General features: G+C 35.9%; 1 protein-coding gene across 2 annotated transcripts; it reads right to left on the minus strand.

Annotated features, from left to right (window-relative positions):
* Positions 1–470: 470 nt before the first annotated feature.
* On the minus strand, positions 471–27,089 carry LOC140779726 (mediator of RNA polymerase II transcription subunit 23). 2 transcript variants are annotated; one of them, XM_073124964.1, is made up of 21 exons: positions 26,774–27,089; positions 26,647–26,690; positions 26,014–26,113; positions 24,954–25,925; positions 23,652–23,886; positions 22,615–22,832; positions 21,719–21,932; positions 18,142–18,422; positions 16,565–16,648; positions 14,841–14,935; positions 13,960–14,122; positions 13,625–13,870; positions 11,641–11,805; positions 11,421–11,534; positions 11,167–11,292; positions 7,623–7,771; positions 4,932–5,172; positions 4,079–4,850; positions 3,008–3,189; positions 1,009–1,109; positions 471–868 (listed from the first exon to the last, which is right to left on the minus strand). In XM_073124964.1, the coding sequence occupies exons 1-21, from the start codon at positions 26,858–26,860 to the stop codon at positions 667–669; spliced, it is 4,791 nt and encodes a 1,596-aa protein (XP_072981065.1). In that variant the 5' UTR covers positions 26,861–27,089; the 3' UTR covers positions 471–666. The 2 variants fall into 2 exon arrangements, with proteins under 2 accessions (XP_072981065.1, XP_072981066.1); XM_073124965.1 differs by lacking the exons at positions 26,647–26,690; positions 26,774–27,089 and adding an exon at positions 26,463–26,616.
* Between the last annotated feature and the right edge of the window lie 146 nt (positions 27,090–27,235).

The following is a 27,235-nucleotide window of genomic DNA, read 5'->3' on the forward strand; positions in this document are numbered from 1 at the left end:
CAAAGCATCACGCAACAATTAACGACTTTCTTCTCCGACTATTTTATATTTTATTTGAGAATTTACCGACAGAGGACTGGACGCGTGTTCACCGGAGTTAGTGCGTAAGAACAGTTCACATGAAAGGAGGGCGTGGTGGGGGCACAACAACAAATTGCCAACCAGTGGAGTTCATAACGGTTCTTGTCATCTCCATGAGATAATATTGACGTTCTATTTCAAAACAAAATTTTCTCAAAACAAAAGAATTTTTCTTTTTCAAAAAAAAAAAAAAAATGAAGAGGGAGATTTAGAATTTGTTTACAAAGAATCAGCATACAGCATGAGAATCAAATTTACTGTATGAAAAGCTAAAATAGAACTTATTTTTTTTTCTTTCCATTGCTTTGAATTGTGTTATTACAAAGATACAACAACGGATCGCATGCTTAGGAAGCAGTCAGTCATCTATGCAATTATCTCAATTTAGCTGCAACAAACATTAAGATGGTTTGTCCGACATTTTTGAAGTAAGAGAGAAACTTGAGAATTTTGCTCGAAGAGCATACTGTTTATAATTATAAGAGATCAGCAAGAAATGCCACATTCAGCTCGCGAGTGCATCGTAAGCTGTTAAACATTACAATAAAAAGGGTTTAGAGCAGTAGCGACTGCGGTAGCAAATACCTATGTTGGATTCTGTACTATTTTCGGGTGAGTTGCTGCATATATTGAAGAGCTTGGATCAGTCCTCAGGTGAGAAAAAAGATGCTGCACATCTGGCCTCAACAGTTCCATCACTTTCCCACATAGAGTCAGTATTTCCAATTTGGGTTTACTAGTGTTCTGAACAGGCCCTCCTTGCCCTTCATACATGACTGCGTGATGCCTATTTGAAAAGTTACAGGTTACCATGTAAGACCCAATAGTACCAAGCAACTATAAAAGACATGAATAAAAAAAAAACCAACAAATGGTCATTCCCATGCATATGACATGGGTACTACTGAATAAATATAAATGTCTTACAGAAAATCGATGAGATCTGTGATGTCTGATGCCTCTGGAGTTGAAGTCTGTGAGTTCTTTCCAAACACATCCGCCAGCACATTGAAAAGCAGAGCTAATGTCTACAAATGTCACACAGAGCAATTAATAAAATGATGAAGATTTTGAAAAGCACCAACAAGTCATGTTTTCATTGAAGGGGGGGAGGCAACTTAATAAAATGATGACACAGAGCAATTAAAATGATTCTCTGGATTACTTGATTCAATATAGCCTAAAGTGGTCAGTTATACATAATTAAATTGTCCTGTTGTCATATGAAAGGTACGTACATGAAAGAACCAGAAGGTTTCATCAAGTGGTACTTTCGAATTGTAATTAACTGCAAGTACTGATGGGAGATGGCATGTTCAGAAGGTTTTATCATCTGCCAGAATATCCTATTCAAACTAGTAAAACCTTGTGCAATCAATAGCTTGTAGCCTAATTGATGAAATGGGTTTATGCAAGTGGACATTATGAGAAGCAAATGAATAATGTGATTCAACCAGACAATTAAGTTCTGCAAAAATCAATGAGAAATAAAACAATGCATAAACAAACTCATATAAGGTAGATTTTCTTGACAGAGAAGATGCAAAGGTCAAGGGAGCCTAAAAGTTCAAACTACAAACTAGCTGGTTCAAATTAAGGATGCCTCGTACCAATAAAGCAACTATAGAAACTAGAGACCTTTTATAAATGAACAGCACAAATATTTGGTTTGGAACCAGATATCAAAACCTGATAACGAAAATGTAATATCTGTTGTGCACTGGTGTAATCTTATTCTGCACTTAACCTAGCCACACTAATAAGTCCTAAGAGTGATTGGATCCTCTTCTAACATTCCTTAAAATTGTGAGGGGACAATTTACTCTGCATAGGTTGGCCGAATGCAGAAAGCCTTCCACTGACAGACAATTGTTTTTGGTTATCATCAATTGACTGGTACGTAGTAACTAGTAAGTACATCATGCTTGGTGAGGCACCAAATTCCTCACTGAGTTGGAACTTGGAAGTTTGATTCCCTTCAGTGATGGTTTATGCTTTGATTGGGATGCAATGAGAAAAAGAAAAGATAATGTTTGTATTCCGCTCCAAGATCCAAGCATAGTTCGTAGTCAAACTATCAAAGCATACTTTCTACAAAAGTATTTATCATCCCTAATATGGCAATAAAATAGAAAAGTATGTTGATTGGATTTAAAAGACATACTTGATTAACTCTAACCTAAGGCCATATAATCTATTGACATATACTGAAAGATATATTTTCTTATTTTCTCATCCATTTTCTTTGATTTAGATACCGACTCTGGGATTAATCATGCTAGATGTAGCAAAACAAAGTTAAATCTATCATTTGTAAAAAAAATTGTTTTACATAGATCTAGTATTTGTGCTAAATTTATGTCTTCAAAACAAAGAAATCAAAGGGAAAACATGATTTTCCTAAAATTTTGCCTAAAATTTTAAAATTGTGAAATTAATATGTCAAAGTTATTCAAATTGGTTAAAACTAGTGTAAGAACATGTTAGATTAATTCAATATGAGTTTATTTGAGCCCAAGTTTTATAATTTTAAACTCAAATTTCAACATAACTAGAAGTCATTTGATAATTTTTTTTCCGCTGAATTTTTTTACTCATAAAATATGAAATGGTTTGATATTATGTGTTATATTATATTTCTACTTGAGTATTACTATAGTTCTAGCAAAAAAGATCTTTTTCTTTACAATATTATATAGGGATAAAATACTCTAATGCAAGTTTCAATACATATATTAAAATTTTAAAATATGCAAACAAATCCTATATAATCTATTTAGAGGCGTTCAGTATATCAGTAGCACACCTGGGCGTGCTGACTAGGTATTAGCGACACAATACTTGTAAACAAGTTTTTTTTCTGGACTAGGACAATAGAGGTTAAAGAATAAAGAACTAAAAGTTTCAATCTTCCAGATATGCTTACCTTCATGAAAAGTGGCCGAGCAAAGGCCAGACGAGGCAATAATGGGCCCATTATGCGGAAAGCTATTCTTAACATTGCAACAGAAGTAACCGGGCGGAGATGCTTAATGATGGTGTGCGTCGATTCTAGCCATTCTTGTGGGAGATTACTAAAGAAGGAGTGGAGAAGGGCAACGATGTTACCTGCAACAACTCGTATAAAAGAACTTAAACATTAGAATCATGTTTATCATATCACCAAAATATGAACTTTAACTTCCACAGAGCTTCAAAAAAACTTAGATAAGTAGAAATTTTCTCATCCATACATTCAACACTTATAAAGTTGTATTGTGAAAAGATACAAGATAGTACTTCAGGAATTGTCCTGCCAAATATCAGATGGTGGTTTAAGCACCAAAATTCGTTATTAGCATAATTACTTCAATATCTTGAGTAGTAATAACATCTCTTTACTCTCATAATGTAAAAGTTGCATAAGCTCAATATGTATCAAAACAGTATCATTACTTTATATTCTTTAAAAAATAAAAGGAAATTATTTGTAAGGTTGAAATGTTGGGAACGTTCAAGACACTTGGAAATTTCATCCACACTAAATGCCAGCACTTTAGTCCATTACAAAAAACACCTCAAAAGGAGATTTCCCTGCCCAAAATAATGGGATGAACAGATAGGAAGATTGTTGAAATATTTCTGTTGCAACTGCATTATTATGTGAAAACTGATCTGGTTTTTGGAGGGAGGGAGATAAATTAGAAATTTACAGGGAGGCAGACTGTGTAGAGGGCTAATCTGCTGGTACGGTATCCTAGCTAAAAGTGACTTCTGGAATGTGCATAATCTTAGCCAACCCTTATAAGGTTGTCTGGGACTCTGGTTGATGTCCTTGTTCAGATCTATAACCAATTTGAATGTACAAATCCAGGGATCAGCAAGACAGCTAGTGCTAAAATTATCTTCTTAAATATATTCGACAATTATTTGATGATGTTATTTTCTGAAATCCATATTAAATGTAATTTTTATCTCTATTTAGTAAATAAAAAAAGAAGAAAAGTTCAATCATTACTTATCGCTGTTGCTGTGTTGTCCTGAGAAGCCCATGATGGGTCCAGTAATGCATAGCCAACCACAGATTCCAGCTCCTTAGGTGACCTCTTACTATCAGTGAGCCACCAACAATCTTTTATGATACGTGATGCTTCAGAATATAGTTGCATATGGAATTCTGGAGGCAACTGGGCTAACAGAAGACCGCATGCTTGGATCATCAAGCAAGATAATTGCTGACAAGAGTACCCACTTCTGGAAACAAAATTTGTAGAATTGATTCCGCTTGCTGATGTAGCTGAGCGATTCGTGCTCATGGTTTCAGTACTTCCACCTGAAGGAGAATTTGGTAAGCCAGAATTTTGTGCAAGCCCGCTTGATATTCCTTGTAGTCCACTGCTGGATTGTATTAGTGTTGGTTGCACATGAACCACAATTTGAACAAGTGAAGATACTATCTGGGAAGCCGATGCTGGAAGCGAAAGAATCTCAATAGCAGCTGTTTCCAGAACAAGCTGTGTATATGACCCAGGGTCCTGGTTTTGATAAAATGCTTTTTGACCATCAAAACTGTTGAGGGTGCTGGACTGAGGAGATGCTTGAGACTTGGTGAATGCTTGACGTCCAGAATTATTGGAGGAATCTGTTGAGTCTGATTTAGACTTGCTACTTAAAGGAGGTATGACATTGTTAACAAGGCCTAATAAAAGGTTTGCGAAATAATCAGGCGGAGGGCAGATAGCAGAATTTGATGAACCAACAAGCTGCGGAAATGATTCTGAAAAAGGAATCTGAAGACTATATCGTTAACACAATAAGCAAAGATGAATAAACTGAAGAGGTGTACATCAGCAACAAAAGGTCATCTTTACCTTTGAGATATCTAGTACTTTGAGTATCCGTACAATTAGCTTGCTTGGAAGGTGACCATAAAAATACGCAAGAATGTCCCTGACAAATGTAAACCTGAGGGGGTGGAAAATAAGAAGTGGAGAATAGAAAGCAAGAACTCTGTCTGCAATATCTGTGGCTTCGTTCTCGATGAGCCTATAAATTATAAGTGGTATGACTGGAAGCAAGCGTGCTGCAATATCATCAAAAAAAACAGGATAGCTGCAAAAATTAAAAAGTTATTAGAAGGTATTTTACAGCCTCTAACCCATCAAATATCATGAAGAATGGCAAACATAATTTGCATAACTAAGAAGAATATCTAAAGAAACAAAATGTCCTGAAAGGAAACATACAAATCAGGTCTTTAGTATAACAAGCATTTATTCTTAGTTGTTAAGACACATAACTTAAACTTGTAAATTATGATGATAAATAACATCAGGAATTCATTTATCAAAAAAATGATATTACAACAAAAATTTAACAATTTAAAGTTCTTAAGGATTTGAGATGCAATAAATATTAATATGATCTAGTGGCAGCATACAGCTAGCCATCCTGTTTGGGCCCAGAACATTATGTAGTATGAAGTATAAACTATAAAGTAAAAGCCCTCCACTTCACTGCCAAACTGAATTGCCACTAAAGAGGGAACTCTACTCGCTCTGTTTTGCGCAGGGGCAACATGAACGTCATGTTTTGGGCTTCAGCCAACAAAGCCATTTACTCCTCATTCCAAGAAAGGACCTACTTGAGATAACATAGACACCTCCCAAGATCTTGTTAATTGTTAAGAGAAAAAAGTATTAAGACATGAATACAACATGAATCCATGCCATATGCATCTATCATTGTACTGCAGGGCACTGGCTCATACATGGGATAGGGACGTCTCTCAAGTGGTCCTAAAAGGCTGAATGGAAAGGATGCGATGAGCAGGGAATTTGCTAGTTTCCTTGAATTCATTTAGTTGCTGAATGAGTGACTGACATTCGTGAACTAACACTCCCTTAATCACGAATTGCAGCAAAATACACCTTTTATGCATTTCTCTGTGAAATAGAGATAAAGATCGGTCAACACACTTTATGCATATTTCTCTATCGCAAGGGAGCTGCATTAGCAGACCCGTGTTCCTTGTCGCACCCCTTCATGCTCCATACTGTGCATACCTCCTTGGTCATGTTTTCCCTTTTGCAGCAATCAAACGGCATCTTATAGATTCATCTTATTTTAGGAATTCTCCAAAGTATTTCACCAATCCATTGGTGACATATATTGGATAAAGAAATGACATATGGCTGTACTTTCTTTTCAAAGATCAATACTGCAAGAGCTGAACACAGCAGTTGGTTTCATGAACGTAAAAGCAACTATCAGCCATTGAAACTAAGCCAGAGGACATGTTTTAATTCAATACATCCACTCATTCAACAGAACTCAGGCATACTCTGACCATCTAACGCCAGATAAAAGCAAATGCCTTGGAATGAATAATCAATAGATAACCCACAGATTCACAAAAGTATCGCATGCCTACCTTGTGCAACCTTATAGATGACAGATTACATATCGAATATCGAATACAATTGTGTCTCACTGTGTATTTGGCAGAGATCAGTCATTTGATGCATGAAGCCAGGTGGATTCGCACTTTATCGGTACCAGTGGATGCGCTTGATAGCCTTTTTAACTTCTTTCTAATAGTAAGGTCAGTAAGGTTTGCCAAGTTGCATGTACAGTGTATAACAAACTGCATAATGTAACTTCCCCTTTGTCCTTCAATCTAACCTCATGTCTCGCCATACACTCTAGAGATAGGTAAAAGCATATTCTAGGAGTGTAAATTAACTTTGTTGCATTCCATATATTTATGCTACAGCATGTGCATATAAATTATTGACTCAGTTAGTTGAAAAGTAAAGAAATTCATAAATACTAAAGTAACAGAAGTACACTAACCCAACAATGGCTGTGCCACAGGCACGGATTGTGCCGCGGCACTTGCCGGCCGTGCCGTAAGAGGAGAAGAAAAAAAAAAAAGATACTCACCTTCGTCGTCGTCGCTGCTCGCCGATCACCGTCGCCTGAGCACGTCAGGTGCCTTAGCCCGAGGGAGAATGTGAGATTGAGAAAGAGAGATCGGCATTTGACGACGGCGACAGCGATCGGTGATCGGTAACAGGTAGCTCGACGGCGAGCGGCGGAACTATTAGTAGGGGTGCCATGCAGCACCCCTCGTGCCATGCGCCGGTATGCCGCCGACAAGGCAAGTGCCGACCGGCACGGCCATCTATGCACTAACCTACTAACCCTCATTTAAATAATTAGACCATACACCCAGGGATATGCAAATAGCACATGCATAAGCAAACAGCTAATTCTTTCTTCCACTATTATTTCGGAATGTTAGAAAGAAGCTAAAAGCCAAAAACTTAAACAAGAGTTTTTAATTTGAATACTGACTACCTAAAATAGATGTACACATATAGTATGCACCAAAAATTTAAAGAATTTAGACTATTTGACAATTTTACAATACCCACGGATGTTCACATAGAACATAAACTTTGAGACACAGGATATAAATTGAATAAATGGCCCCCACTACCTAGCATCTAAAATTTCATGAAGAATAGACAATTGCTATTTTGAAGTGCAAGTTTTACCGCTCCTTCCACGAGAGATGGTTCCCAAGAGCTTTCTGAAGCTCTGTTCTCTTTGGAGGTTGATTATTGAGCCAGTGCTCAGGAGAAGAACGATATGAGCAGAACATTTTGATCCTTTGCAGCAGATCAGGCCTTTCAAGCAGACTTATCTGTGACAATGTAGATAGCAGAGTGAAAATCTAGTTCTTGTTTTCGAAGCTGTTTATGATGAGCGCAATTTAATAGCTGAATCAATTAAGCATAAAAAGTACAACTCGAGTCCAGAAGATTAAGTTGCAAATACACTGTGGGCAAGGAAATACTATGTAATTATGATAATATCCTAACCAAGATTTTTTACTTCATTAAGAGAAAAAGTAAAGATAGGTACTCTAACATGCCAAAATAGGACAGAATGATACATCTAAAGATGCCCAAGTTTAAGGATTGAAAGTAGTTGATAACAATTGCAGATAGAGAAAATAAAACTTGACCATCAGACTTCTGCCACAGTGGTCATCGTAATGGTTAGTACAATTAAGTGGATCAGTACTCTTCTTTGTTTGGGAAACTAAGAAATTACCACAACTTTGTGTAAAATATTCAAGAATCACGACAAATTTGTCCAAACTGCACAGTGGAGTTATTTTCTTCAAGAGTAATATTTTTAAAAGGTACCGAAGTTTAAGGATTGAAAAATATGAGATAAGGACCAGAGATAAACATTTTGAGTATCAAATGCTTGACATTGCCGGTCATCACTATAGATAATAAAGTCAAGTGGATCAGATACTGTTCTTTGTCCAGGGAACTGAGAAACTACCTCTACTCTGTAAGAAAATTTCAAAGACACCAGAAATTTTCCATGACTGAGTTGGCAAACACTTGCAGTTCTAATTAAAGATTCACAATCATCTTGTATCAGATCGAAAATCATCTAAAAAACATCTAGTATATCATTTAGTTGAACATGTTCATGAGATGCCTATTACTTGTCTAGAACTTCCATTCAATAGTCAGGCACCGCACGACAATATATGTAGCAGTATAAGAATGAGATAAGTTAGAGTCACCAACCAATTGCACTAAATGATAGGTAAAACCATGGTTTGAAGGATCGGTAGATCCAGCCGATCCTCTTTCTCTCTCTTTCACTATTTCTCCTTCTCTCTCTTTTACTATTTCTCCTCTCTTTCTCTTCCTACCATAGCAATTGCTTCTCTGACGTAGAAATCCAGCTTGGACAAATTCCACAAATGCAAATCCAACTATGTAATATTTTTTATTTCTTTCTCTCTTAACTCTTTACTTCACTATAGTTTTTTCTTCTCTCCTTCACTATGGTAGAATTTTTTTTCTTTTTGTTTCTTCCACTTTTTCTCTCTCATTTCTTATAGAAGTTTTTAAAAAAGTACTTTTTAAATTTTTAGGCTTCATATGTGAATAATTATTATTTTATTTTTTTCCTCTTTTTTTAAAAAATGTACAATTTTTTTGTATTTTTAGATAATATTTAGAATTTTATATAATTAAAATTAGCTCGATCTGATCCAAGCGGCCGATATAGCCGATACGCATCATTTATTTTTGGAGCCCGATCCCGATCTCGATCCCAATCCCAATCCCAATCCCAATCCCGATTTTTCGAACCTTCGATAAAAACACGGTGAAATTACAAATCTAATACCCATTGCCTTTCTAGGTAAAAAACAAACTAAGAATGTAACATACCAAATTATCAACCACACTCACCTCAAACAACAGGCACAACTGGAGGGAATAAATAAATGAGGCAGCTATGAAGACCCAATAAGGTGTCAGGGTGTGGTTTGCAACAATCAACAATACGAACTCTTATAAATGGATCATTCTTTTCTAATTTGTGAATCTAAGAACCTTAGAGCATTGAACATTCCAAAATAGTACAAGTAGGGGTTAACAGTGTTAGATATTACTCCACAAAAAAGGAAATGAAAGTAAATGTTTCGAATCTGAATGATTGCTTTAAGAACCTCCTATCAACCTCACTGGCCATAGCTTTCAACTTTCTTCCATGATTGCTTTAAGAACTTCCTATCAACCTCACCAGCCATAGCTTTTAACTTCTTTCGAATAAAATTGTTATTCTTTACTTTTTCTTATTGTGGTTGAATATAAATGGGCCATATCTGGATATTCTAACTTAACCAAATTATGAAGAAAGGAACTCAGTAAATTGCCACCACTAACCCAAGCCATATTGACAGAGATCGGGAAAAGAGGAAAGTTAACTAAGTCCAAGATTTGAAGTACTGGTGGCACTCATTGATATGGACCAAGAACTGATAGAGCAAGGCTTAAAGAGTCGGTATGAGTGTACCACAGGCCTGCTGGCACAGTCCAGTACCAGCACATGATGCACAACACAGCTTGACATTTTGATGAGGCGTAGGGATAAAGACACATGCCAATACGGAAGGAGGTACCTAGATTAACCCTCAAAGAGAATAGATAGAGCCTCCATGAATCTCTTTATCTATCTCCAAGTACCATTTGCATACTAGCATAGCTAAGATAGATAGAAAAGATAGAAGATACCCACCAAGTCGTGGAAGGAAAGAAAATTAAATCCACATAAATTGTGGGGGACAAATGAAGCGTGGATTCCACCACAAAAGAGAGAAGGAGAAGAGGGAAGAGAAGGGAAAGAAGGGTAAATATGGAATCCTCCATGAATCTCTTTTCTTCTTTTTCTTTCCGGAATTCCCATCACCTATACATATAGAGATGATGACATTACATCAAATCATAAAATAATCTTATTCAGATCTTTCCTAATCTAATATATAACTAAATTGGACCCTTTTAACTTAAAAAACAATCAAATCCTAACAAACCTACCTTAAAACAAATTCAATCAAATCTCTTAGATTTTTAGGTGTTTTAACCAAATTAGACACTCTAAAATCAAACCATTTTTTTAAAAAAAATACAACTGAAAATAAAAATTAAACGAAAATCTAATTCCCATCACATTTGTTTACACCGGGCGAGATGGCACAGAACCTGCATCAGCAAGTACTATGCAAACTAATCCTTAAATACATGTTGCAAAGATTTATAGGGATATCAAGTCTTTCAAGGATAAATTTTACATACAAAGACCCATAAAGTATGACAAAATCATCAGGTTTTACACACAGAAAGTATGCCAAAATCATCAGGTTTTACACAGACCAGTGCTCTCTCCTATATTATGCATAAAGGATGTTCATGCAAAAAGTGAATATGGTTGAACATTTTGGCAGAATGCTATCTAAGAGATTGGTATGGTCTAACATGCTCAAACATAGGATTTGTTGCCTAATTAAATAAAACTAGTTAAATAAGCAAGACTTAAAATTTTCTGTCTATACAATATCAATTTAAGTCATGTTATTTCTAATGTCTATATCTCATACCACTGTTGTATATAAGTCAAATAATATGTCGATCACATTTATTCCTGATTCTCCATCCTTAAGCACATATTCACATATTTGTTCTCATAGGAAGGTTATGTAAAAAAATAATTAAGAAATCATACCACAAGACGCAAAGCATAAGGGTCATCATCCCTATCAATAAGAGCTAGAAGTAAAATATCCAATGGAAGTAGTTCATGCGTCCAAATGAAAAAGACAAGGTTTGCAATAGCTTTTGAAAGAAGATCCTGCATGGCAAAGGCACGACTAGAAGTCAGCATCAAAATTGCAACTGCTTTGTAATACAAAAGTCTCATCCATTCACTGAAAATAACTCCCAAAATTTCTGACAACAATTTCTTGACTAGAACTAGACCTGTATAGGATGACCGTGTTGCAGCTCAATTTGGATATGGTGAAGAAGAACATCCACCATTGTGTAGATGTTAGATGTCACTTCTTCCGGTGAAAACTCCCTTAAGACACGGCCCTGCATTTGAACTGTCATTACATGTTTCCCAAACAATAACAAAGAAAATCTATCAAAAATCTACTGAAATTTACATAACAGAGGTGCATGAAGAATAGGGCCATACAAGATTTGTACTGTTGATACTCTCTTTCATTAGCAGCATCCAAGCACCAGCACAGAGATACTGGCGATGCTGAGGGAAGCTATGGCTAAGATAAGTCACAACATAAGTAGGATCAGCTGATGGTGAAAGAAGCTGAGTGCATTGCTTGATAACAGTTATTTCAGCCTGGAGTAAAGAGAACATCAGTGAGAACCAACAAATATATAAATCAAAGGAACAGTGTATTACTGCAAAAGTATTGGTTATTCATGGATTTAATATGTTGATCAATCTCTCTTACCAGCTAACCAATGTGCTAGTGCATGGAAAGTTTCATCTATAACCCATGGAACTCAGTTTCACCTGATCTCGATCCTAACATAAAATCAATTTAGTGACTGGTTTCGGTCTAGGAGGAGCCCATTTTGATCGTATCAACCAATCCATCTCGACAGCATCAGTTGATTCGTCTGGTCGTATCGGCTGAAACAGGCTAAAATAGTTTTTTTCTTTTTAAATTTAGATCAAATATAAATAGATCCGCCCAGATAGATAACACCCCTGCATATACCGTAGCAGTAAGCTTCCTAAGTAGAGATTCACTACTGTAAGAACCTCAAGATATTGGAATCTCATGATTGAGTCCATGAATCTGGCTGAGATCAACATTCTTAGGACGATTTACAGTTGCAAAATCTTAATGGCACAATCTCGATTCTCTCTATGGCCACAGGATCCATCCGCAAGAACCTCAGTCTCAAATAACAGGAATCTCATTGTTAAATCAGCAGAAGATGCTCAACCTAGTTGAACCCAGCTTCTTGATATGGTCCAAGTCTGAAACATTTTCTTTTGAAATTCTTATGGAATTTCCTACTCTAAGTGAATGCTGCCAAGGGCATAAATGATTCAATAAGGAAGGCTGGTCATGTAACATCCCTGTGGTAGAAGAATAGTTATGGAAGAAGAGGCTAGTTTTGAAGCTACAAATTCCCACTTTGACACATCATGTTCCCTACAGTGCTCAGCCTATGGCCCAGCATTCTTGATATGGTCTAACTGTAAACCTTTTTTCTTTCAAATCCCTATTGAATTTCCTGGTCTAAGTCAATATTGCCAAGGGCATAGTCCTAGATGATTCCATAATGCATAGGTCATGTAACATCCCTGCGGTTGCGAGAGAGTTATACAGGAATAGGCTAGCAGTAATCACCTCCCGGTTGGACATGTGTGGTCTCCTATGGTGTACGCTATCAAAGCTGACTATCATCTCATGCAAAATGTTTATGCCTGTTGACATAAGTGACGTGAACCCCACCAGAACAACTCATTTACAGGGACGAAGCCTTAACCTGATGTATTTCACACAGATGTAATAAGAGTTGTTTTACAAATTCATGGATTATATTTCCTTTCCAAATTCCTTTCCATTCACTTATTAAAGGCTCTCTAATACATATACACTAAGAATCTGTAGAAACTAGCCTGTTCTGATCTCCATGTAATCAGTGCAAAACTGAAAGGGTAGATGGTGAAAGAGGGAAGCAAATATAAATTTGTGGAAATTTTATTTTTATCTGGTTACACTGATGTTAAGATTATTAAAGGAACTACTTAGTGGTTACAACCACATATCTACCAAGAAGCTTAGGCTTCTTTCAAATTTATTACACATAAAGTTCCAGATATGCAAAAACAGAATGTAAAAGAAAAAATGGAATATTAAATACTAACTAGAAAGTCCAGTGACAGTCTTTATGAAAGAACTGAAAGATGTTGATTTTGTGATCTACACTGACAATATTTAGTGGAATCACTAAATATTGTAACCCGTGTCAACATTGTTTCGAACTAGCACATGCTATTTACCACTTGGCACATATAGTCTCAATGTTTAACTAGCATTTCTTGTGTCACTACCACATCAATCCTGCCCTAAAATGAAAGATTAAAAACTAAAATAGCATATTGTATATCCATCAAGCATCCAAGGATAAAAACTTACCTGCTGCCATGTTTGGATAGCTTGGCCCCTCTTATCTGTCCTCCCTAATAAATAATCCCGAATAAGCGGAGGGAAATATCGTAGAGTGTTCTCTGACCATGTGTGCTGGCTAGTTCCCATAATTTGATCTAGCAAGGACTGAAGATAAAGCATATGCTCAACCTCAGCAATTCCACGTGTTTTAATGGTGATCGCAAGGCTAATTATTGTTATTCGATTAAGTGTCTCAGTGAACTCAGCTGGACCCTGAAATAACCAGTGTTAAAAAATTAGTATTTGACAACCATTATTTAAACAAAGCTGAAACAAAAGTGAGTTCCTTATCATTTGTTAACCTTTAGTTCCTTCTTCACCAGAAAAAAGTCTCGAATGGAGAGAATCAAATTCATGCACAAGTTTTCAGCCAATCTGAAAAGACGATGTTCTCCACGCTTTCCCTTTATCATAGAAATTATCTTAGCGACATCATACATTAATGCCTTGCTCTTGCCGTAGTATCTATAAAGAAAAGAATTTTAGTTATATGAAATCATACATTATGTTATCAAATAAAATATTTTTTCTAAATCTTACATAACTTTACAAAGGATTGGACCCAATAATAACGGAGTAAATTAGTAGTACTAATAATTCAAACATTAGTTCAGTTGGTTCTCTATCGTTTGGAAAGTTCTATTTCACAAGATAAATAGCACTACGCATCAAACAAGAAAAATTCCTACTTCCAGAACCACAAGCACATCTCTAGTTGTCTACAAATTGCTACTTTTCAAGAATCAACATGTTCCTCTTCTTTTCACGAACTCAGAAATTAACTAAGCTTTTTTTCATATATAAGAAAACGTAGCTAATTACTGAAAAGCAACCAGAATTGCCGGAGACAAAAAAAATTCCCCTTGCATATTTGTTACACTTCTTTTAATATGTATGAGAAATCTTCTGCAAATTAATAATATGGGAATTCTGTGGACTTACACATTTGGAACAGGAAGACCATATGTTGCCATATATGGAAATTACTGATGGTGGCAGTACAATTCCGTATCGTGAATGTCAGGTTTGTAACAATTTTCTCAGGTGGCTAACAGAATAAGTTCTAAATTTCAACTCTGAACTTTCATCTTAATAAAATTCTGAATTCGTGAAATTCTGGCATGATACACTGAGAAGAATTACTAAGTTTAAATTATTTAGTATAAACAGACTAATGAAGCACCTGTATAGAGGAAGCAGTCGATAGTTCAATATCTCAAGGAGTAAAAGGGATACACCAGATTTACTCAAAATTGATGGAGATCTTTGCGTCAAAGTCTGCAAGATGTAAAAAAGCATCATAAAGGTACATCAGAACAGAATAGTAGACAAGAGTAAAAAGGAGATACGCAAGAAGAGGATATGTAATATAAGCACTCAAGTCAAATGATTTGCAGAATTCAATGAAGCTATGAGTCTATAACAGTCTGATCACTAGAGCTGACAGCCTGACAGGATATGACATGTAATGAAACACATTTTCAGAACTAAGCACTGACCAAGTTGAGTAGTGGACCTTTTCTTTCTTACTCATTCTTCTAGAAGTTGATAGACACAAAGTAGAGTACAACAGTGCCAACCACATGTTATCAGACAATATTTCTAAGTTGTGTAGAATGTGTAAGTACTTATTTGTACAGCAAGTTTTGCCGTTGATATTGGCATTGCGATTCAATTTTTATAGATCATGCTCTTAGGAAAGAGAATCTATCAGCATCACGAACACAAAAGCTCTATGTGATCAATAAATCATAGTGCCACAACTGTGCACTAAAAGAAAGATATGAAACTTTTTTTCATCAGTAGGTCAAGAATATCACGCTATTAGGTCTGGCACTCTGGTATTACCATTATATGAGCTCCTCACAGTACTGGCACTGAAGAGGCAGGTTGCGTCTTTGTGCAGACTGCTGACTACATTATCCATTAAGGTGACAAATGCAACAAGCAAAAGGAATTGCTACAAAGTCTCAAACTATGGAATTAACCTTGAGAACATACAACATGGCAAGCACAGTGCCAACAAGGAATCGAAATGGTAAAAGAAGTAAGCATATGATACTCATCGATATCATTTTTGTTCAAGAGTCATCAGTGACCAACTGAACCACTGACAATTTCATTTTTATTATCTTCTCTTATTTCTTGAGTGAAATTCAGGCATCACAAGTCACAAGCACATTAAATTTGGTTGATTGGTCCCTACATGGAGCAAATGAATCAAAAATAAATCTACTTACACTAGAGATCTTAAAGAATGAACAAATATTGATCAAATGCAATGATCTTATAGTCAACGATGCCTGTGCCACAAATACGGACCGTGTTGACCACCGACCGGCACGGCACTTACCAGCTGTGTCGTAAGAGAAAGAGAAAAAAAAGAAAAGGTAACAGACTACTCACCTTTGCCGCTATCGCTCACTAAGTCGTCGTCGCCCGAGCTCGCACCCCCGTCAGGTGCCCTAGCCCGAGGGAGGAAGAAAGGGCAATATATATATAAAACTTAAGTTACGGACGCCAACTCCCAAGCGGCGATCTGTAACGGTAAGCTCAACGACGAGGTCAATGGCTAGCGGCGAAGCTACTAAGAAGGGTGTCGTGCGGCACCCCTCGTGCCACGTGCAGGTACGTCCCGTACCAGTCGGCACTACCATCCATGCTTATAATTATAAAGAAAGAAAAAAAAAACATATCTAGCATTTAGAAGGTCTAGCCAACAAAGATTGTATGTTATTTTCTGGAACTAGGGACATTTGGACTAACTTAAGAATAACAGGTGATGCAAGCATGCTGCAAAACAAAGAAAGCTCCACACATCAAAGAAGTTAGGGATTTACATAGATAATATCCAAAGATTGCAGTAAAAGTATTAACTTGATGTTGAGTAGTGACAGCAGAACTTACTGTAAAATGGAGTCGAAATAATGAATGAGGTGATATTAGAAGCAATCTAACATATGTTTCAACGATAGCAATACTAGGAACAGCCTGCAACACAAGAAAACGAATGTTCAAGAATATCGGACAAGGCACCACCTCAAATCGAAGAATCCTTAATCAAAAATTGCAGAAACTTATTTTTCCTGCGAATAACATATTTTGCTATATGAATTTATGTGGATCACAATCTAGATGCAGAATATGGCTCATATTGTTCTTTCCACGGATTTTAGTAGCTCTCAAGTTGCCTTTCTATTATAAAAACTGTATATTGCAACATTAAATGTACTAACGGTGATTAAGAATTGCCTTCATAACTTCGATTAGAATATGTGGCAGCAAATTTCTGAAATAGCCTTAGGTCTTGCTAGAAGGTGAACCCCAACCCAAAGACATAGACTAGATGGTTATCCAGCTAAAAAGGTTCTTTAAATCAAAATGGCCGAGGCTTTCTTTCTGTTATGCATGCGTACCTTGCAACTATAATTCTAAAAAGACAAATGATGATGTTATAACAATCAATAAAATGCGACATATAACTTGGCAATGCCATATATATACATAAACCATTTGGCTGTTCCTTCTTTCACTACCTGAGGTCTTAATTTCTTCCCCTTTATTTCTCTTTCCTACAGCTTGGATGTTATTCTCTTTTAAAATTTTAATCTTCCATTGCAGCCTAGGCTGGTGTTCTTTTCTTCCTATCTATTTCACTCCCTTCTTTTCAGTCCTTACCTCTCCTGTCCTGCTACATTTGTTATGCAAATTTGTTGCTGTCTCTCCATATCATTTGCTGAAACTAATTACTGCAAACCCTATGTTACTCTTTATTCTTTAGCTCAAGTTAAACAGTCTTTTAGTTTAAAGGCTGATCTTTATTAGTTTAATCTTACTAGACATTAATGTTTTGTTATTTCCTACAGCAAATTTGAAGTCTAATTGGAAGTTTCTTAAACATCCTACTAGGCACATATTAGAAGGAAAGTTGTCAGTTTTACAAGAATATATATATATATAAATGACTAGGAAAGCTATAGTTTGATAATAATTAAACTCAGTGTTGCAATCATGTACTTATAGACATCTGATAATGAAGAGATGAATAAACCCATGAAGATTACGATTTGCAGTTAAACATTCACAATTCATTCTTTTCCTTTAAAAGGTATTACATGATGAATGTACTCACTCCGACCAAGCTGATGGTTTACATGGCTATGTAGTACAGATAAATCACTAGTGTAGCATAATCATCCCATTATAAGAACACAAATCATCTGTTATATCTTTCCTATTTTCAGAGAATCAGGGAAGTCTGCAAAATCTGTAAGTAGTTCCTCCCAAGAAGCAATTCCAAACTATCTTTTTACACCAACCCTGATTTCAGTTGCACGGGAAAATCTTTCAATGTTACAGATCCGACTGTCTAAAGTATAATATGCAAACACAAATCTTAAACCAGTATCAGAATAAGAAACTAAAGAAACATTATGATGAAGAGGCAAAACAAACAAAATGGAGAACATACATGCTTTTTCTACCTGGCCAAGAAATATGGCATCTTCAAGTTGATACGCTAGCTTCATACATAAGTTGATTGACAAACCAGAAAGCAATGTCATAGATAGAGGGCAAGTTTCACGCATCATCATTATTCTGTCATTTGGCTGTACATTAGACCCCGGCAGTAGATCTGTAACTCCAGATGAGGTAAACCAGTTCATCACTGCATCAGAAGCAGGCTGTGCCATCGTGAACGACAGAACCCAAAACATACCCATTGATCTATCATCCAAGCTCATAAAATCTATCATGAGCTCTCCTGAAAGTAGAATTAAACATTGTAAGAACAAGTAAATCTTTCACCTAACGGTGGAAAATAGCTCAAACAATAGAAAATTCATAAATCTACCATCCAAACAGCTCTATTTACTCCAAGAATCAGTTCTGCATAATAACAAATGGTCATTGTTTAGTTTAACAGAAGAAAATGGCCCAAATTCATGGAGAAGCTTTTTTTGTGCATTCAGATCATGAGCTAGTAAACAAAAGATGAAAAGACCATCCTCTTGAAATGCAAAACATGATATCAACACACAGTATGAATATCCACTAGAAAAAGGAACTCCCTTCCAAGACTCAAGTATAAATAAATTGAGAAAAAGAAGCGCATAATTTCCAATGTTGTGCTTGTCTCAAACTTTTGAACTTGAGTCACCTCCAAACATAGAAATACCCATGCAACATCTCATATATCATTAAGTTTAAATCCAAGGTTCGAAAAATTGGGATCGGGATCAGCCTTCCGAAAAAATAATACGTATCGATCGAATGGGCCGGATTGGTCGTACGAATCAGATCAGACTTTTTAGTTACGTAAAATTCTAACTATTATTTAAAACTGTAGAAAAACTTCTAAAAATTTAGAAAAAAGTTAAACGAAAATAAGAAAATAAAGAAAGAAAAACTATAGAGTAATAAAAATTGAAAAGAAGAAGATATTAGAAAGAGAGTGAGTGGAAGAAAAATTAAACAAAAGAAGGAAAAACAATGGTGCAATGAAGAAGAAAAAGAAGAAAAAAAGGGAGAGTAGAAAAAATAAAAAAAATTGAGAGAGAAATAAAGAAATAAATTTAAAATTATATACCGAAGTTTGTTAGAATTCGCCAATGCTAGATTTCTCAGTAAGAGAAATAATGATTATATGATAAGGAGAGAAAAAATAGAAGAGAGAGTAAGAGAGAGAGTGAGAAGAAAGAGTGAATGAGAGAGAGTTCGGATCGCGCCTTCGGGATCGACCGATCCAATGAACTATGATTTAATCCCTCAAGCAAATAAAGAGACCAACAATGGTCGTGCTATGCCACCATTGGCACAACACATGTCGGTCGGCACAGGGCCTGTCGAGCCACACGCCTCAGCACCCCCCTGGGTACTACTGGTGCACATTTATAATATTTTTAATAAAAAATTTAGGATATTTAGATATAATTTTTAGTCTTCGGCATGTCAATTTTTAGCTTTAGTTTAAATATATATATTTAAACATAAAATTATAGTGTTTTATCTTTAGATTATTTTTGCAAATGACCTATTTCATTAAAGACAAAACAATAATTTTATATATAAATATTATTCAACACATAATATGATTCGATACATTCATTAAAGTTAATATTAATGATTGAACACTTCATAATATAATTAAATACTAATATAATTGAACACATAATAACATTCAACACATAATATTAATTGATAACAGTTCAATATTTAAAACTAATATCTAGTTGAACATAGTATGACGAAAAGGATTAAAAAATTTATTTGCCAGCACAAGAATAACACAAGATTTTGCATTAAATACTATCGATAATCTTCAAAACTCATCCACCGATAGTATTGTTTGTTGCAACGTCTCACATAGTCTTCATATAGATAGAAATTTTATAATTTTTCTATAATGTGATATGAATATTGGACATGCACAAAAACTAAAGTTAATTTGATGATGATTGATGAAAATAGAAAAAAATTAAAAAAAAAAAGGTTCCACATACCATCCTTGGAAGAGACAAATGAAACATGAATTTAAGAAATCATTATGGCAAAAGGCACTAGTAAGAAAGGATAAGAAACTTCATAACCAAAAGAACCAATATCTGAATGAAAGAAAGATAAGAAATGTAGATAAAGGAATAAAAGGTTGACAAGAAGATACAACAAATAGCTGCACAAAAGAAAGGGATTAAAAGAAAGATGAAATCAATTCCATCAAAAATAGTATCAAACATGATACAAACAACTCTGTTACTAAAGACGAGTACCAAAGTCCAATGGAAATAGTGTTTATTCCTATATAATTTTTCTATATCTTCTTTAAGTGTTGACAATCCAATAATTAAAGAATGAAATAATAATTGAAGAATAAAACTCTTGATATTTTGAAAATCTTGATTGAAAAATATGGACTCTGATTCTTCAGCCTTCAATTTATTAAATCTAATCACTTAGCTTTGTAGTGAATCAAAGTCTCAAATTTTGAATGCAAAACTGTCAGGTGTTAATTTCAAGACAGTGCACAGCGATAGGAACCAATATTGGTACCATGCTCATACGAGTGACTAGGAACCAATATTGGTACCATACCCATACAAGTGATTTCAAGACAGTGCACAGTGAAAGGAACCAACCTTGGTACCATGCCCATACAAGTGACTAGGTATATGAGTACATGCCAAAAGGCAGGCACCAAACTCAGCAATCTTTTGATACTATTTGAGTCACTATAGGTCTGGCTTTCTACTGAGTATTACTTTGATGTACATTATGTAAAAATATGTAAGAACCTAATTCAGACTGCATGATATTTACAAGTTCAAGTTAAGCATAAGGGTTTTGTTTTTGAAATAGCTGAGATGTCTAAGTAGTCAATAATTGGGCGAGATTAGGTATCATTAAATATAAAAGTTACCGTTCTATAGCAGCTTAAACTTTTAGAGGTCCTGAATTTGAATCATATCAGGCTAATCTATCATTTAAAATATAAAACCTCCATCCATTTAAATTAAGTCACTTCCTAAGCTCATCAAAATATCTTAGTTCCGAAGAAAGAGGAATGGTTAAATATAATAAAATTACTATTTGCTAACAACTTAAGCTTTTAGAGTAGTCGGTGAATAAATAGGTACAAAGAACTTGACCGAGTTGGCTCAAGAATCAAGATGATGCAATTTATAATTATTATTAGGTTGGTCAGATCTGACACAAACCTACTGATCACAACCCACCTTTCATTCTGTACACGACTTTTTTTCCTTATATTATAAAGAGAAAGGGTAAATTGTTTCAAGCTCTGATGTTACATTGGGTGATTGACTTAAGTAGGTGACAAGTAAATGCAACACCAATTACTTGTCAAACTACTAATCTGAAACCCGACCGTGACAATTGGTCTTAGTTAGCACCTTTTTTAAGATAATTCATCTCATCAACCCAATGCAACTAAACCAATGACTAGGTTTGACAAATTTATGCAGCAAATAGGAAAAAAAATCATTCGTTCTTAAATATTAAACTCAATGCAACCAAAAGCATTATATTGACGACTAAGATAACCTTTTGTCATTTGCTTCCACCATTCATTTATCTGCTGTCCTTTTTGAAGCTGGTCACTGTTCAGATATTCTCTGACAGAAGTGTTGAGGGACCAAATGCGTAATGTTTGGCTACTACTTATGAACTCAAGAAGAATACTTTGAGGGCTGATATTACTTGAATCAAGACTTTTGTCTTCTTTATGGAATGAAATAATTTTCCTTGTAGTTTCCGCCTAACAAGAAGAGCAATTTTAGTGCACAAAAAAAATGCAATAACAATGACAATAGAGTCAAATAAACCAAACGTTACATATAGAGTTCAATTACCAGCTATAAGATAATACCAAAAGGAGCATTTTTTTTTAAAAAAATAAACCCAAATATATGTTAGATGAAATAAGAGTTCAAAATTCAAATGATATAACCTAATACCTTAGGTTAACTACACATACATGGACCTAAATTGGGTGGCTCTTACTTTCATAACTGTCAATCAGTTTCAGGTCAAGCAAGGACAAGGCCACAGGCTTGGGCAGCCATTCCATGCGGTCAACAAAATCTATGTGATGATCATTTCTAAATTAAGGCTCCCAATCAGTCCAAACCAAAGCTGGTTAGGTCATTCTATAGACTTGCAAATACAACATCTAAGAATCTGAACTGCCTCAGAGTTTACTTTCTTTCTCTTTTGAATACAAGATTGGATTTTAATGATTTGTTCTTGTTGTAAGTTTGGATTCTGTTGTGGTATGGAAGGTTTCCATCTGACCAGGCAACAAATGGGTTTTTTTGCACACACTTTCAGTTTGGGTTGGCTATCATCTTCACATGACCTGTATCTTACACAATTTTACAAAGACAGCCCAGAAGAAGAAAGGATAATGCTGCACATTATTATATAGAAACATACACCACCTTCCTGGGATCCGAACTTAAGGTGTTCATCACAATCTCAATGCGAATAATTTGAGCAAGCAGCCACGTGACATGATTAGTTCGGAGAATCTGTTGATCATTCTTTGCAACTCGGGAGGCAAGTTTGTCAACAAAATCGAGAAAGTCAATACAGCCACTTTTCATTAGAAAGAAAAATATATCTGCAAATAGAAGCCACTCCTGCCAGCATTGTATCTCTGCAACAAAAGGATCTGGCTGTATCAATATTCAAATAAGCGCACACAGAAAAAGTAGCCATTGATGAATATCATGTATATGAACTATAGTGAAGGAAAACAAGGAATAAATTATTGACATACATTCCCAGGTTAATATAAGCAAAGGCTAGTTACCCAAGTAATTATGTCAAATTGTCAACCAACAAGCAAAAGGACAGGAATATTTGCAAAATATTAGATATAAATATTAAATAGTTGCATGAAGGAAGTCAAAACTTCTAACAACTAAATGCCGAAGGCATACAAAAAGATAAATGTGTGAAATTGTGACTCATATAACACAAGGAAAAGAAAAACTTTACTCTTAGCTCCACCAATCTCTTACTTGAAATAAAGATAGTGAAAAACATGGATGCGCTTTGGAAGTGTTAAGTTGTAACCACATGTCTATTGAGATATTGTAACTAATTTAGAACATTAGTTAGATGGTAATTATCAATTGATCATCACTATTTATATACTCTAATTTCAATATTTCATAAATCATTATATGATCATTATCATTTGTCCTTGGAAGGACATGTGGAATGGCCAAATATTGGACCACAACTTTTGAGCTGAAATAGTTGATAATCAGAGAATGAGATTTTTTATCAGGCATAGTAAATCACTAACTCTTTAAAAAAAAAAATTTATTGGAGTGAAATGCTATCGAAATCAACCAATCTAGCAACTTCAGCTCATCCAATTAAGAACAAGCATACAAGGGTAAGTAGTTGTTATGGGCATTCTTATCACTGAATGAAAACAATTTGAAATGTAAAAGCATAACAGCACCTGAGTTTGTCATTTTCAATAGTTCAATCGTCCTATCAGCAACAGCTTCACCAATCATTTCTGGGGAGAAAACAGCACCAAGGGTAGATGCTTGAGCATTTGTTCTATAACAGGGGGCTACAAGAAGCACACGCCTCCACCAATCAGGTGATGGAGTTGTGCGAAGGGCATGCCTCAAACAGCGCATAGCACGCTCCCAATCTAAACTACCCCTGGGAATAGAAGTTGCAAGATCCTAGTCACAAAAGGTAGACAAATTATTTCCACTACTAAGAAGAATCATTATGAGGTTAAAGCTAATAGTGCTTGCAAAAATTTAGTGAAACACAGTATACATTCTCAGTTTCACACTTAATTTTCACTCGAATACTTTACCTATTTAGTCTTTTATCATACATTATTTAAAATATGGCATCACTTAGAAGTTAAAACTACAAACGTGCATAATTCATTAAAAGAGCAATTTTATGACATAAAAGACACTAAACACCTGTATAGACATTTCCTCTTGTCTACATAAGCCTGCCAAATTTAAAGTCTAATTTAGTGCTGATTTAATCACTCAAACTCATATTGATGAGGAAAAGACACCTCCTCCTCCGCTAGAGTAAATACTTTTCACACCGCTTTCTTTCTTCCTTCTGCAAAAGAGCCAGCTGCTATAGTTGCAAACTTGCATCACAATTAAAACTTAGATTAGATACAAGAAGCCAGTATTACCGTGAACAGTTCTTGTGGTCTTAAGCTGAAATTTGAAAATTAGCATTTATACTCCATTTGTATGGATTTTACACCTATTAAAAAAAGTAAAGGCACTGAGCTAGCAGCATTAAAGCAAAACACAACTAGATCACCAGAGATTAGACTCATCTGCATCAGATCATGACTGACAAAAAAGGTAACTTTATTCTGATACAAAATGGAAGAAATCATTAACCTGATCAGAGGATCATCATTTTAGTTAAGTAAAATGTGTGCTGCACTTGATTAAGTATGATAGTGAGGTAATGTCTCGAGAGTCGAGACTATCACATATTTTAAAGCATATCAAAAGTTCTGAAAAGGTATAATGCATCTTCACCCCCATCTATTAATCAAGCTTCAAACACTAAAATTTCCAGCCAATCATACTAAATCAGAAAAAATGAGGCCAGTCACAAATCATTGGTGAAAGGAATTCTATCAAATAAAAACTGTATATCCTGCTTCCCATATTAGGTAGCATGTTGGAACAGTTACTGTCCCATAATTTAAGAAAACAAAAGGAAAATTATAGTCGTACAAAAGGGAAATACTTCTCACCTCCCCATGCAATGGCTCTCCTAGCACACTAGGATAAGTTATGGGAGAATGACGCACATTTGCAATTGATTCACCAGCTATAGTTGGATAAGATTGAGACAAGAACCGGTGTGTTGCGAATGTGGGGCAATGAAGGTGTTGATCCAACATTTGCATGTGCATAGCCACCATATCTCTCCTCCTATGAATCTCCATAATAATGCTAAACAATGCTTCATCATCAGGAATATTGTCCATAAACTGTAGGCTACTGCGAAGAAGCTCATAGAAGGGAATGCGACATTTATCCTCCTTAACCAAAGTCCATATAACTTCCAAACATAGATGCATCCACTCATGCAAAGGCCTCTCCAACTTCAATGCTTTCATGCCATCTGCTTCATCTAAGCCTTGCGGTCTCTGGTCCCAATTAACCAGCCAACTTATAATATGTTGAAAAATCTCAGCATGGGTAACTGGCTTCAGATTTGTCTCTAGGCCAGCTAAAATAATCCTGCATGACAGCTGGCGAAGATAGCTCACAGCAGCACCCTTGACGGAGTGACCTATTTTTATTACACTATTCTCGCATGCTTTAAGTGGAGACAGATTTGAACTTGCTGATTGATCGGTAGCAGATTGAGCAGGAGATCCTATTGCGTGAATTGCTGATAGAGGTGATGTCGGATGTGAAGCATGCAAATTTGAAGAATTTGGGATCACAACTATCGATGATGAAGGCATCACTGTGGATGGTGACAATCCAGGTGATAGAACTCCAGCCATTGCTGAAGTCCCCTGCCCGGACGATGCCTCTGCAGAGGAAACTGCAGAAAGGAGGGAAGAAAGGAAGGTGTCCCATTTTACATACCCTATGGTGCACAAGCTCCGAATTGCAAACAGGAGAAATTCTGATTGTGGTGCATGGCTACTACACTTTACAATCAAAGATATAAGAACTGATTCTGTGACAGCACGAAGTTGCTCCTGATCCTGTTGTAAGATACATATTAATTTTAATTCTTTCAGGAGAACCAAAGTTCAACGCTCATAAAGAGAGCAAAGAATGTCTCAGACTCACTTGAAATTGTCCTTGCAACTGTTCAAAATCAATAATAAATTGTTCATCCCGAGGTGGAAGCTCCCGGCTAAGAGCAGTAACCCTCTTCTGCATCTTGTTCCTGCAGAATTAGCAGCCCATCAGTTAATAACACAATTCTATTGTTACTCTCCACAGCCAAGAGGATGATCACTTCTAACAAATTACTTTAAAATCTTAAGGAAAATAAATCGAGAGAGAGAGAGAGAGAGAGAGAGAGAGTGAGAAGCCAAGCAGAAAGAAAGAACTCCACAGTTGCATGGGCTTAAGTTTCGAAGAAATCAATTGCAACATCGCATAAATAAAATCCCGACTTTGTCATATAACGTTGAAAAAGAAAGTATGGATTCTTCCCAGCATTCGTTGAAATTCAATTAGATTTCCAATTTACTGAAATTCCAATGGCAAGATTCAATCTTTAAGAACGTAGCTTCAAAAGAATTGTAAATGAGCCGCTGGGTAGGCTTCTAAATTGTAACCCTTCCTCTTCTTGATAAGATTCGACTAACAAAGGGCGTCTGGGTTCGCCAAGAACCAATCTTTTCGCGCCTTAGAGGTGTCAAACTCCGTTACAACGGTTTTAACGCAGTAAACTGCAGATATAAGGAGACTTACGAGGTTTCACGTGTTGGGTCATCTGATCTTTCCCGGGAATTTCTCTGCAAAAATAAGAGAGATTAGAAGCGGAGGAGCGAAAGCCGAGTGAGGTAGAACGAAAAGGAGGAAGAAAGAAAGCAACTACCCCGAGGTAGAGGTTGAAGAGATCGACGACGGCGGACCTTGCCGGGTGGAGTTGAAGAGGCCTCGACGACCTCTGGTTCTGCTCCATCTCTCTCTCTCTCTCTCCTCTCCCTTGTCTCTCTTCTTTTCTCTTCTCTCTTGAGCCCAAAACCTCCGACGAGAAGAGAGTCCTGGGATTTTCAGTTGTTAATGGTAAAAGGGTATTCTTGCTTTGAGGAACGTCTCCTTATAATCTCGCACCCAGGTGCGACCGCATCGATTTTAGATATAATCGCACCGTCGAGGGGCAAGCAAATGCCACCGGAATTTGCCCGAAATATTCCTCTATAAAATCCAGCGTGCTTTAGTAATAAACCCTAGAGGGTCTATACCAGCTTCTAAGTAAATAAGATATTTTCTATTTTGAGATTAAACTTCAAACTTAATTAGTTAATCTTTTTTTTTATCTAAATTATTTAAAAAT

This window comes from Typha angustifolia, chromosome 15 (assembly GCF_048772165.1).
Source record: "Typha angustifolia cultivar Huaian chromosome 15, ASM4877216v1, whole genome shotgun sequence".
In the NCBI taxonomy this organism is placed as follows: domain Eukaryota; kingdom Viridiplantae; phylum Streptophyta; class Magnoliopsida; order Poales; family Typhaceae; genus Typha; species Typha angustifolia.

What these genes read in the sequence shown, in the direction of transcription:
- LOC140779726 (XM_073124964.1), bottom strand. Translation starts at nt 26,860, where the DNA reads ATGGAGCAGAACCAGAGGTCGTCGAGGCCTCTTCAACTCCACCCGGCA. An exon ending in TGGTGAAGAAGGAACTAAAG is followed by an intron (nt 13,871 to 13,959) that starts GTTAACAAATGA and finishes TGGTTATTTCAG; the next exon opens with GGTCCAGCTGAGTTCACTGA. An exon ending in CTCGGCCACTTTTCATGAAG is followed by an intron (nt 1,110 to 3,007) that starts GTAAGCATATCT and finishes TGACATTTGTAG; the next exon opens with ACATTAGCTCTGCTTTTCAA.